At 37.1% G+C, this 14,182-nt stretch overlaps 1 protein-coding gene across 1 annotated transcript; it reads right to left on the bottom strand.

Annotated features, from left to right (window-relative positions):
* Window positions 1-4,407: 4,407 nt before the first annotated feature.
* On the bottom strand, window positions 4,408-12,422 carry LOC101891664 (tyrosine-protein phosphatase non-receptor type 23). Its single transcript, XM_005188097.4, has 11 exons — window positions 12,122-12,422; window positions 11,129-11,881; window positions 9,848-11,069; window positions 7,979-9,783; window positions 7,245-7,925; window positions 6,273-6,791; window positions 6,080-6,208; window positions 5,765-5,946; window positions 5,513-5,700; window positions 5,336-5,455; window positions 4,408-5,276 (listed from the first exon to the last, which is right to left on the bottom strand). The coding sequence occupies exons 1-11, from the start codon at window positions 12,203-12,205 to the stop codon at window positions 5,161-5,163; spliced, it is 5,799 nt and encodes a 1,932-aa protein (XP_005188154.2). The 5' UTR covers window positions 12,206-12,422; the 3' UTR covers window positions 4,408-5,160.
* Window positions 12,423-14,182: the final 1,760 nt, after the last annotated feature.

Below are 14,182 nucleotides of genomic sequence, written 5' to 3'. Positions count from 1 at the left end.
CTCGAAATTAGTCATGAGAAGGAAAAAGTCTTCTACAGGTAGAAGGGGGTTTAGGAATTAATTTTTTAGCTGTTGGTTGGACTAGGAAACAAGGATGAGGGCAGTGTGTTCCAGCTACTGAAGCCAGGCAAATATGCCAGCCAAGGCGAATAGAAAAGGCAACTTTCTCTATTGTCCCCATTTTGTCCCCACGGTAAAACACCACTGTCCAACTCTACATATTTTTCATAGACCTGCCAAACCTACCCAACTAACACCAGAGGATCTTTGACATCAGTCCATAAGAGTAGCTTACTCCCCAAAATTTGGACATTGAAGAGGGTCCAGATTAGCAGTCCAGAAAAGAGCTCACGAAAATTTTCCACAAGTCATTTGTTTGAGCCAAGGACGAACCCCATCGTTCAAAATTTAGATATAGCTTCCATATATATATTCGTCCGATTTGCTTTTATTGTGCACCAAATGTGTAATATTAACCCATATGGGATGGAATTTGGCACTTATGACCAAATTGAGCATAGAAACGAGTATGCCAAAATCGGTTCAGATATAGCTATAGCTCCCATATATATTGTTTAACCAATCTATTATTTTCGTTCTCCCCAGCCGTAATATGGACTCTGTTACAACGATATTTGGGTAAACATATCAAATACAGATCATAAATGTCTTTGCCAAATTTTATCGAGATCGCTTCAGATTTGGATATAGCTCTCATGTATATCTCTATGCGATTTCAAGTTAATTGTGCACCAAATGGGTAATATAAGCCCGAATTGAAAAGGCATAAATAACTCGGCAAGTTTTGTAGAAATCGATTCGGAGGAGGATATTCCTCTTATATATTAGATCCTTTGGACTTTAAATTACTAAATATGCAAAGTGGTGTAGGGTATCATAAAATTGGGGCCGCCCGACTTTAAGACTTTCTTTACTGGTTCTTTTTTAAGCCTTCTACAGGTAGAAGGGGTCTTCGGGATATCATTTTATTATTTAATATATTTGGTTTGAGTTTTCTCAGCAATGAGATTCGGAATTTAGCTAAGAGTCAGAAGAAGTCTACAGTCTTCTTTGGGTAGAAGGGGTCTTCATTAAGCTAAATTTTTGGAGAGTTTTTAATAAAAATCATGACTCTGAGTAAGAATACGTCTTCTACAGGTAGAAGGGGTCCTCAGTCAATTTTTTGAAGATTTTTTTATGGAAATTATCATGACAATTTGTTAGTATTTTTTAATATTATATAAAATTTGGCAGCCTTTTAAGTCTAAGTTTTTTTATATATAACTCGAATATTGTATATTCTAGTTTTAAATACCCCCAAAATTTTTATATTTTGCTTCCATGACTGTTATATATATATATATCTATAAAACATCCTAAGTATTGTTATGATTCCCCTTTAATATTTTTTATATAACTCTATTTTTTATATAAACAAAAAAACATAAATTCTAAAAATGTCTAAAAACTATGTAAATTATTTTTGAATATTTTTTCTCTATAAATAAAAGCCAATTTTTTTTATTATTTTTTACAAGGCTTGAAGAATAATGGAAAAAAATGCTACATTATGTACTGTGATTTGTTATAATAATTTAAGTATTATAAAAACAAAATAAAAAAATATTTTTTTGAAAAGAAAAAAAAAGGGGTATAACACCCCAAACAAAAGGTAACAGGCAGCCCAACTCCAAAACTAGTCCTGTGGGAAAAATTGGGCCCATCAAATTTTTTTTTGGATACAGGTGTATTATTTCGATTTTATTATTTTTTTTTTAAATCTCAAAACATGCATCTATGAAAAAAAAAACGTGAAAAACGACAAAATTTTGTGTAAATTATTTATTTAAATAAAAAAAAAAACAAAAACATTTTAAAGGCCAAAACCCAAACAAAACGAAAAAAAAAATAAATGAAACCAATTGTTTGCAATTAGACTGCTTTTTTATTTAAATGTGTAAAGTTTAAGGGGACAAAGATGATGCCAGAATTGAAAAAAATAAAAATAAATAAAAAATAATTTACATTGGTGCGCTAATTAATTTATTTTTTAAGTAAATACAACAAAGAAAAGAAAAACACAACAAAATAGTTAAATGTTTGCTCAGTGTTAAAGGCATTAACCACTAAACGGCAGCAACTCACAACCATAACTATGAAATACAACAACAACAAAAGATAACGTTAATAAATTTGCAAATAACTAATGAAAAATTGAAAACCAAAATAAAAACAAAAAAAAAAAAACAACACAATTTTTAAATGTAATTTTTTTAGATATATTTTTCATGATTGTAGTTGTGTAAACAAACAAACAAACTAAAAATAAACGACAACAACTAAAACCAAAAACAACAACAACAATTTAGTAAAATTAACAAAAAAAAAATGTTAAATAAAAAAATTTTAAAAAGAAATTTTTGTTTTAATTTTTTTGGAAATGTTAGAAAAAAAAGTTCCAACAAATGAACTCATTACAAGTTCCGACAATGCCAGAAATGCCGTCCGCAACATTTCGGGGGTGAGAGTCGCAGTAAAAAAATTTAATTTTCTTCAGAGCAGATTCTGAAAATATCAAAAAAATATCCAAAAAACGTAGCCAGAAAGGCAGAGGAAGGGTTGATAGAAATATTGAGTTGTACCAAGTCTGAATGTAATCGGATTCAAAATTTTGACCCTTTGCGGCGGAGGTACCAAAAGGAGTGGACCGATATATTCCATCTTCACACCAGACCTTGAGTAAATGAAAATATTGTGATATGTGAAATTTGAAGAGAACCGGATGCTTATTTCTGATTTTATGGTCGTTTTGGTTATTCAAAACTTTGACCCTTTGAGGGGGAGATACCAGAGGGAATGGTCCGATCTCTACCATCTTTTTAGCTGATCTTGTGTTGATGGAAATATTGAGATGTGCCAAGTCTTAATGGAATCGGGTGTTAATTTCGTGTTTTATGAGCTTCATGAATATTCAAAATTTTGATCCTTTGTGGGGGAGGTATCAGAAGGAGTGGACCGACACCAGACATTGGGTAAATAAAAATATTGTGATGTGTGTAATTTGATGACAATCGGAGTTTTACATCACATTTTATAAGAGTTATTATTATTCAAAATTGTTACCCTTTGTGGGGGAGGTACTTCATGGAGTGGACCGATATTGTCCATTTTCACACCTGATCTAGCACTGACGCAAATATTGGAATTTGGAAAAGTGAAACAAAATCGGACTATGTTTTCTCTTTCTGTGCAAAAAATATATATTTTTTTTTAATTACGACTTTTTGTGGGGAAGGGCAGAAGGAGGCGACCGATATTATCCATCTTAACAGCAGACCTTTGGATTAATAAAAATATTGTGATGTGTGTAATTTGAAGATAATCGGACTCTTACATCACATTTTATAAGAATTATAATTATTCAAAATTTTGACCCTTTGTGGGGGAGGTACTAGAAGGACTGGACCGGTATTGTCCATTTTCGCACTTGACCTAGCACTGATGGAAATATTAGGATTTGCAAAGTTGAAGCAAAATGGGATTATACTTTCTCTTTCTGTGCAGCAAATTATTTTCTTTGAAAATGTTGACATTTTGTGTGGGAGGTGCCCGAAGGATATCCTGAAAGAGACTTAGGTTCTAAAACCGTTATTTCTATGAGGCACATTTTGGCCGTATCAAATGATATATACCCTCTCTAGCCTCTCTACAAAGAAGAGAGGGAGGTCCAACGCTATAAGAGAGAACCTCTAGATCAAGAAGCTTATCAGGCAGGTCTGACTGGCATTCATACCGACGCGGATGCTATTAACAGTTATAAAATGAATGCCGTCCTCGGAGTTCACCCCCACCTTATCCATTGCAGCTGAAAAACGTCGGTTCCCTAGACAAACCAGGGCAGTTTTGACGCAATTACGTTCAGGATGGTGTAGTCGTCTAAATTCGTATTGGACACGAATTGACGAAGATGTGCGTGACGTCTGCCTGCCGTGTGATACAGGCCCGCACAATGCGCTGCACCTCTTTAATTGCACAGCCAAACCTACCCAACTCATTCCAGAAGATCTCCGCTTAAAGCCCTTTAAAGAATCCGAATTGTTAAACCTGGAGCTTGAACCAGATTAGCAGAACGTAAACACTTACATGTACTACTGTTACAACAACAAAAAATAACTAGTTGCGGCGCAAATTCTTTTATGCGATATCGAAAAAATTTTGAAATTGAGGTTAATTTTTATCGATCAAAAATGATCATGAAAAAAAATTATTTCGATCGATTCGATTCATTTCATATCGAATGAGAGAATTTGCCCCCCTTATTTCGGGTGACAAAGGCTCAGTTATAAAAAATCAGTCTTCAAATTTTTGCATCGAAACTTTCCCGTTCAAGTGAAACTCCCCTCCATCTTAATTTCCAATTTTTCAATAAGTTTTATTTATTTGAATGTATGTATAATGGTATTTGGGGGTGTGTGTGTAATATATATGTTTCTAAACGTGCCATGTCCAATTTGGTAATATAATTTTATATATGAATATAATTTGAAAATATATAAAGAATATAATATAGCTATGTATATGCAAGTATATAGAGATTTTTTTTATCAACGTGGATGGGTATTTTTTGTTTTTCAAAAGAGATATATAAATGATAATAAAGATCAATAATGAAATTCTAAGGTTATAAATACTTTTCATTTTTCATAGAAGTTTAACAATTTCTTTTTTAGTTTTCATTTTTGTTATGAATTCCAATAATACATATATATTTTTTAGATAATAGTCGTTCAAGGCCTACATAAGGTCGGGCAAGAAGACTACTTTTGCCAATAAACCTTTTAAAGTTTTATCACCATTGTGATTTGACTTTCTTTAAAGTTTACTTGGCCGACCTCACATTGGCCTTGTAGTCATTTTTCGTTTAAATATATTTTATGTTTCTGAAACGTTTCCAATGATAATAAAAAAAATGTTAAACAATTAGTTGTTTTGTTTTTTTCTTCTCTGTAACATTTTCCTCACAAAGGCCTTTAGAAGGGGGGAGGTTTTCTTTTTCAAATTCTAAAGTCAGTTTGTTCATTAATACACATATAAAATAGTTTAGTTATTTGCTCAAGTCTGTACTCTGCTGCTTTTGTGGAATTTTTCCATTTCGTGTAATTATGATTTCAATTTCCACAATGCATCCAAATCGTTTAGGGGATCTTTAGTGGCCTGCTTTTCCTGGGCGGTAACCTGTGGTGCAATCTTCATTTGATATGAAGTCATGATGCCACCTAGAGGTATAAAAATAATTATTATCCACTAAATTTCTTGAAACTGCATTTTCACATACGTTTGTTGAGTACATCATGGGCATGATTTAAAACAATTTGCAAAGACTCCTCCAATGTTTCGATATCTCTCAAGGCCTGTTGGCGTTGCTGGCAAATTCGATGCCAAACATCAACGACATCTGCAATAAAAATTGGTATTAAATAATGGTCTTTAAAATCTAACATTGCTGCCTTACTAATGAGAACTGGTCGCTTATTCTGGGTGGCCAAAATTGCACAAATGGCCACAGCCACCAATTCGGATCTCTCCGAACCTGTCAAGCAATTCATAATCAATGGTGATTGAGGGTCATTGAAATCCATACAACGCTGTTGATGGGCCTGTGCGGCATTACGAGCAATGCCCACAACCATGGAGGGTGTGCTGTAAATTGAAAAAAAAAAATTAAATATTTAATTGAAAAAAAAAATTTGCAATTCGGAGTAACCTCTTAGTCCATTGCTTTATTTGTAGTATGGCCAATTGTATGATGACATCAGAGCCCAACATACTCAAGTTCAATTGATATTCCACACAATGGGATAATTGTATTATTTTCACACATTTCACGGTGTAATCGTCAAAATGGGATTCTTTGTCCAGGGTTTGGGGCCAAAATGGATCCAACATCTAGAGGAAAAAGAAAAAATTAATATTACAAAAATCGAACAGAGTGGGCATTAATTAATTTGTTGTTGCAAAATTGTCGGTCTCAAAACAACGTTTATTTATTATTAGAGAAATCCATCCCCTTTTTACTTACCTCATTTGGTGTATGCAAACAGAGCACAGTGCGGGCCTTTTGTGACCACACCATAGACCAAAAATCATTGATGGTATTCTGCTGGGGAGTCTGGGCAATTATCAAATTGGGACAACCACTGCCAAGGTTCTAAAAAAATGGAAAACAAAAATTGAACTTAACTTCGAAATCGCACGAAAATCTACCACCCTACCTTTATGTAGGCAGCATTTATATAATCATCAGTCTCCTTGTCCAATTTAACACGAGCATGATCATAGGGCAGACAATCCAAAGAACGATTCTTTTCTGGGAACAATTTTGCTATTGTTGTACTACGACTGCTGGCATCTTTGGCCAGTAGATCATGCAGTTCCTTCCACTTCGTTGACAATGTTGTATGACCATTTAACATTTTGACATTTAAAGAATCGACAATCTTTTCAAAACGTTCCACTTCTTTGTGGAAATATTTTAGAGTTTTATCATCGGTAAAGGGATCAATTGGTTTCATTTGGAATGTGGAATTGGCCGAAGAAATTATGGAATGTTTGTCACCCACATTGAAGTGTTTGTCTGTGCTGCGCATTGAGGTGGAATCCCAATCGAAATTATCCAAGGAGCTTAGATCGGAACAATTGGAAAGATTATCGAAACTGGCTTTGCGCACTGCTGGCGAATCAACGGGAGATGTTAAATCCATGGGAGTGGTTGTTAGAGAATTGACATAGTCCTGGAAAGGAGATTTTTAAATAAAATAATTAGAATAGAACAAAAAGAAGGTCGTCTGCTACTAGAAAAACGCTGAAGCATAAGCTAACAGGACGCATAAGAACTCATAAGAATACAGGTCGTCTTAAAATTTTTCAAAGTAAAGAGAAATGACCCCAGGATTACTTCTACTTAAGGAGTTTGTCAAAAGATCACCTTTTATGGAATACCTCTAGAAGTTTACTGCTTTTAAGAAAAAAATCTTCAGGGCCATTAAAGGGTTACTTCCTATCACTAAAATGCCTCTAAAAGTTTTCTATGAATACCAGAAGGCTAGGGGTCCTAGAAACCTTAAATTTACGGAAGACCCATTTCTGAGTAGTTTATATCTACAGAAGACTATCTCTAAGAACCTGAGCCCTCAATGCAACAAAGACATTTCCTTTTGGGGCTCCGTGCAACTATTCAAACATACCGCAACATGTTTAGACTTTTCCACAACCTCTGGGGTGATCACTTCTGTAGCTAATGTTGGCTTGCTAGGTGGCGTTTCAGCTGCCACCTGGCTGGCCGGTGGACTATTGACAACCACTGGTTTCAACACAGGCTCCGGTAATATTGGTGGTGGTACAGCCATGGCTCCAGAGAAATCTATGTCCGACAACAAATCAATGTTGGATGTTTTCGGAGCTGCCTTGGCCGGCTGTGGTGTGGGTGCTGGTTTAGAAGTTTTAGGTGTGACATTTGTTGGCTGCAAGGGTGGTTGCTGCACTGGTGGCTGCTGCATAGGTGACTGTTGCTGTTCTCCTTGGTGTTTAGGTGTTGCCGGTGTATGCTGGCTACTTGTGGCATAGGTATTGACACTCTTGGTGGTTTGGGTATTAGCCGTAGTACCCATACCACTTTGTATATATGTTGCCGACTGTTGTTGTTGAGGATAGAAATTTTGCTGTGGCATTGCATAGTTTATTGCTGGTTGACTGGTAGCCGGTTGCATGGGGGTATTTGTTGTTGGTGTCTGGGGATTGGGTGTTGGGGCATCAACACTGTTCTTCTTATAACCATAGGGTGGATTATAATAACTTTCATTTGTCGGCTTTACAACGTCTGGTTTAATGGCCGGGCCACTGGTCTTGGTGTGCGAAATTATGGGGGCCTGGAAAATTGATAAATTAATACAAATACGCAGTTGAGGAAAAAAATACTTACATCAAATCCAGTGGATAAATTGATTTTCCCCGAACTTTGTGAATCTGTTGTGCCCACCTGTGAATTGATGGGTTGAGCCCCGGTAGTATATTGGCCATAGAAGGGTTGATTATTGGGGGCTGCCTGATGATAACCACTGCCATAATCAAATGTACCACTCTGTGGATTATAACTATAGCCAGGATGCATTGTGGACGAAGATGTCTTCCTCAAGGCTCCGCCAGTAGTTGTAGTGTTAGCTTGAGTTGTGTTAACTGCTGGTGAAGCTGCATTCGCTGGGTTTGTTACTCCACTGGCTGGAGTTTGAGGGGGTACGGTAGAAGCATTGCCCGTCAAATTATAGGCAGGTTGACCTGCTAAATTGGAACCTGTTGAAAATTGGCCATTAGCTAACGCTGGCATTCCCATCACATTAGGTGCACCTTGGTTTGGTAAATTGTTCGCCACCAAAGGCATGTTGGAGAAATTGTTTGTTTGTCCCGAGACACCTGATGATGCTGGTGTCATCATTTGCTGTTGATGTTGCTGACTTGAAGGGATGGCATTGTTTATGGGGGGATTAATGTTTTGCCCAGGCATATTTTGATTTACTGGCTGACCACCAGCCTGAAATTGTTGCAAAGGCTGAGTTCCTTGAAGTTGATTATTTACAATATATGGAGCTTGCATTGAAGGTGGTGGTACAATTGGATTGGTGGCCACATACAATGGTTGACTGGGAGGTACATTTGTGTTGCTAATGTTGTTTGGGGCAGGGGATTGGTTGAAGTTGTTGTTGTTGGGTAAGGTTGGGTTTTGCTGATAATTTGCTGTGGTTCCATACAAATATTGCTGCGGTGTTGCAGTTGTGGTAGCTGTGGTGACAACGGGTTGACTATACATTTGGGTTGAATTGCCAGCACTGGAGGCCGCCGATGAAGAGGAATAGGCCTGGGTATAGGCCACAGGCATTTGTTGAGACATTGTTGCAGCTGATGTATTGTAAACTGAACTTCCCGTTGGCATATACTGTGGTTGCAGAGCCTGTGGGGTATTCATGTTACCATAGGTACCCATCATTTGTGGATTATTCACCGAAGGCAAGGCATTGTAGTTATTCTGTTGTAGATTTGTGGATGAGGAAATGGTGTTATTTCCCTGACTTTGATTCATGAAAACATTTGCATTTCCCGTCCCTCCATTATAGGGACTTGAGGTGTAGGGCATTTTGGGACTATTTGCCATGTTGTTTTGCTGCAATGACAAATTTGCCATATTCACATTCAAATTTGTAAACTGAGAGTTGGGAGATGCCTGCGGCTTGTAGGCCGGCGGAGCCACATTTTGTTGATATTGGTAAAACATGGGATTTGTATAGCCAGCTCCATTGGGATCGAAATATTGCTGCTGTTGCAAACTGTACGGTGGTGGTGGTTCATTGGGGCCCACTGTCGGCGGTGGTACAGTATTTCCTGATGCTGTGTTCGGATAGTAAGTGCCTCCAGAACAAACAGCCTGTGTGGGATTTTCAGAACCCAAGGGATTTGGCCTGACAGGTGGTATGTATTGGGCAGCACTAGAATTATAGGCCGCTGGACTGTTACCCAATGCCATGTTCTTTTCCTTGGCAGCATTTTTGGCTTTCAAGTAGTCACGTAATTTGGGAGTATGCGTTGTGGGCGGTGTGGGAGAGGAATATGTTGCATCCGTGGGCAATGGGGAAGGGTTTGATGGTTTATTGGCCACACTATTCAGGCGCTGTTGTCTCTCTTCAGATTGTACATCTCGTGCGGATTTACAGCGTGACAAAAGTTTTTGGACATTAGCTAAAAAGAAAAAAAAACACTTTAAATAACTGAGGTATACAAAAACAATCTCATTCAACCTTACCCGACAATTTGTTATAGAATTCCAATCCCTTGGCGGACTTGGCCAACAGATCCTCATACACATCATAAGATGCGGCCAGCGAGGCAAAGAAACTCTCCCGTTTATGTTTTACATCAGCCAAGGTTTTTAACACCGGTGCTGCCTTGGCATAGGACTCTGTCAAAGCCTTTAAGATATTATCCTGGGCCAGTAGATTTTGATCAATTAGCTGTGTGAGGCGTTCATGTTTGGCTAACTCCCGTTCGAACAGCCCCTGCAACTCTTCCTCCGAATCGTGGGCAATGATTTTCGATGTTATATCATCATCATTTACGGCAATACGCAAATCAGCATGAAACTGGGATCGCTGGGCCTTCATTTCATTGACTTTATTGACAATCAGTTTTACATCCTTAAATACCTCGGCTGTATTCAGTTCCGAACTCAATTTCGGCACTGATTGCTGTATCTCTTGCAAAGGTTTGGCCAATATTTTCAAATTGTTTATATGCAGTTCCATGGCTTTGCGCAGGGTATCATTCGATTCACCTGCTCTGTTATGGGCTTCATTGTATTTCTGATATTCCCGAGACAATTCGGTTATGTGGGCATTTGGGGTTCTTTGAACGCCGGTGAGTTGCTGAAACTCCTTTTCTTCTTTATCCTCTTGGGCCAGAATTTGTGATATCTCCTTGAGGTTGGCCTCAACATCTGTACATATTTCGGCCAAACGTGACATGGAAGCCACCAACTGCGGTATGGCTAAGGTGTTGGCATTCAGAGCAGCACAGCGATCCACAATGCCTTGGGGGATTTTATTGGCCTTTTCCTCGTTGATGTTTAAATTGTCCAAAGTCAGGGAGCTCATAAAACTGGCCAACTCACTGTCCCTTTCTTCAATTTTGGCTCCATATTTACGCAAAAGTTTGGCCTTCTCTTCGCTGTACAGAGAGCTGGCCTCGTGGGCTTTCATGGGTACCAGACGGGCAAATATATCTTCGCCGGCTACCTCTGGATCTGTCACCGAAAAACTTATGCCGTTCACCAAATTGGCTCCCTGAACTGCGCTTATGGTGGCCAATTCGGGTACTGTTTCATGGTAAATAAATTCATTTTCGTTTTTGGCATTTTTGCGTTTGCCCTCGACAACATCGGCGGTGAATATCAATGATTCGTTGATTTCTTTTTGATCTGGTAGGCCCTTGGATTCTTTACGTGCTTCCTCAAGTTTTTCCCAGGCGGCCTAGAAGTAAAAAGAAACAAATTAAAATATCAACGCATATCAATTTGTCAACAATTTACCTCGAACAGAGTTAGCCGTTCTCCCATTTTTCTTTGTTCCTCTGCATGTTGGCCCTGGTACAGATACAAAATGCAGTTCAGATAGGAAATTTTAAAACGAACATATTTCTTCCATTGTTTGTAGACCGTAGAATCTACCACAGAGGCCACAGGACCATCATCTCCCCCCGTCAGCAAGGCAGCCAGGGCGGCTCCATAGTACACCACAATCTGGGCCGTGACTTTGGCCACAATATTCGGCTTGCGATTATCAATCAGCGACTTCTCCAATATACATTCCTGGGCTTGGGCCAGAGATACCTGTTGCATGAACACCAACAGTTCAGTGGTGAAACAATCACCAAACTCATCCATGTTTATGTAACGTTCACGTATCTCTCCGAATGCCCAGGCGGCACATTGGAAATGGGTACAGGCCAATTTCATGCCCTCAACATCGGTGCGATCAACTGATGCCCCAGCCTGGGTATGGGCTGTGGCAATATTAAAGAGCACTGCAGCCTGTTCATAGCCGATGTCATTGTATTCGTGTACTTTATTGTTGTACAAATCCTTCCAAGTGAATTGAAATATGACCTTTTTGTCGCGCAACTTGGGAAAGCGATTGAGCAGGGATTCCAATTGGCAAAAGTAGCGTTTCAATATAGCACAGTTGTCTTTGGGGGTATTCAAGGCTTGATTTCGCAATGTTTCCAAGGCATACAACTCTTTGGAGTAATTATCGGGATTTTCTTGATAAAATTCGGCAATATACTGGAAGAAAATAAGATAAAACAAACAACAGTAATGAGAGACAAAAAAAACATAAACAAAGGCAGGCAGTTGAAATTGCAAAAATAACAAGACTCAATAATCAAATCATCGTTAACGATGACTCAGATTTTCCTTTAACAATGACCCCCCTTCAGACAGCCAACGACAATGTAATTGCAGTGGCTTTTCTTTTTTTTCTCACGGTTTTTAGGGTCCACATCAGGTGATCCCAAAACTTACCCTTTTCAAACCGGCAAAAGATGTTCCTTCAGGACTTGATTTGCTTGGAAACCAAAGCATATGAAGCCTTGGAACGGCCTCCATCCTTTACTCGCTATTGCCTCTTGGCCAAATGCAAACTAGGACAAAGTATTTCGTGTTTTCTCTGTAGTCTTTGTTGTAAATGCTTCTTCTTCGTATAATTGTAAAATTTATAATAATTTAAATGTTTTTTGTATTCTTTTATCTTGAAACAAAACAATTCTCCGGGAAAATCCTCAGGAAGTCAATTGTTCCACAAAAGAAAAAGTTAACAATCGATAACCTCTTTTAAAGTATCTTATCGTTACTATCGACATTGACATCGATTGTTTGCCACCGAGTTGAGAATGAAAGAAGAAACAATATGCCGAATAGAATGAGGAGAGGAAAGTCAAAAGAAAAACTTTGTTACGAATATGAAGAGGCAAATGTTAAAAACATCAGACAATGGAAAGTTCATGACATTGATTCACTGAAATGAACTATGAACTAGGTAAGACAATTGGGGAAAGGGAAATGATAGTGTAGAATAAGTTTGAGAAAGTTGTAAGAAAAAAACTACTATCTGTGGGTGTTGTAATGCCAGATTTACTATCAAAAGAAATGCAAGAAAAGGTTTTTGTGGATTTCGTTTGAATAAGTAATGTTGTCATAAATTCATTGCATATACACAAATCAGAGATGGGAAACTGTCTTCTATGCAGTGAAATTTGACAACGTAAATTACAGAAAATGCAGAGATGGATATGCTTACTTGAAATGACTTTACAATCTTAATTTAATAACATGTAAACGAAGAATGCTTGTAAATTATTGCATTTTACATCAAAATACGTTCTCTGTTAAGGAAGCTCAAAAAAGAACAACTTTGTCCAGCGACGAAGCTCATTTTTGACTCAATGGGTGCATACAAAAACAGAATTTTATAGTAAAGATCAACCAGAGGAATTGTAAAAGCTATCAATGCATTCCTTTTCTGTAATTTACCTTGTCAAATGTATCTGCATAGAAAACAGGTTCCCATCTTTGGCTAAAGATGGTTCCCATTATTGGATAAGAAGAAAGCATTTTTAATATAAAAGTATCTGAGTTCAAACGTGTTCCACTTTAAGCTACAAATACCAGTAAGACCGTTTGAATAATGCCGTTAAACTTTTTCAAAATCCATTAGTGATGTTACAAACGGAATGACAAATATATGATTGCATGCCTTTACCTTCTTAGTTCTACTTAGTGAATCTTGGCACTATTTTATGGCAGCATTTCTTGTGCGATACTAAACGCCGAGTGCTACCTAATTCAAATGCGTCACTGAGAGTTATTTATTGTTTTACCATGTCATATTATGATTTATTTTAAGTTTGTTTTAATACATTTTACATTAGATTAGTTCCAATAGGATACTTAAAATAAAAAATTACATGAGTGTGAACATAGCTTTACCAGTAAGAAGGGAACATGAAAGTTGTGAAAAGAGGGTGGCAACTGTTGGTGTCACAGTTTGAGAATCAGTAAAGTTTGAATATTACAGTCAAGGTTATTGTCTTCGATTTTTCTTTTCCAAAAGAGGTTCCTGTCAAGAACGTCATATTCATTTGTCTACTATTCACCGCTTGAAGCGAAAATATTTGGAATTGGCTACTGTTGAAATGATTTGAAAAATAATCAATGATGAAATTATAAATAAAATATTAGAAAATATATAAAACAGTGATTTGATATGCCCTATGGTTTGAAGGTCCTTTAAAAGTTCTCGCTTTAAAGAATTGCGTACTTTTTTTTATAAAAAATCCTTTTTATAGATGTATTCCTGTATTTGTGCTAATAAAACAATTTCTTAATTTGAAAAAGTATGTTTATTTATTACCAAAATTATAGCTTCCTGAAAATTTCACAAAAATCAATTATGAATTTCACAAGAATATATATTTCTATATAATATATATTTATTTCCCTTGTAAAAATATCGTTTCATTACCCATTTGCCTCCAGGTTATTATATTGCACAGGTTTTTTTTTTCTTCAAAAACTACCTAAAAA

This window comes from Musca domestica, unplaced genomic scaffold (genome assembly GCF_030504385.1).
Source record: "Musca domestica strain aabys unplaced genomic scaffold, Musca_domestica.polishedcontigs.V.1.1 300, whole genome shotgun sequence".
Classification (NCBI taxonomy): Eukaryota; Metazoa; Arthropoda; class Insecta; order Diptera; family Muscidae; genus Musca; species Musca domestica.
This window is presented reverse-complemented; position numbering and strand designations above follow the sequence as displayed.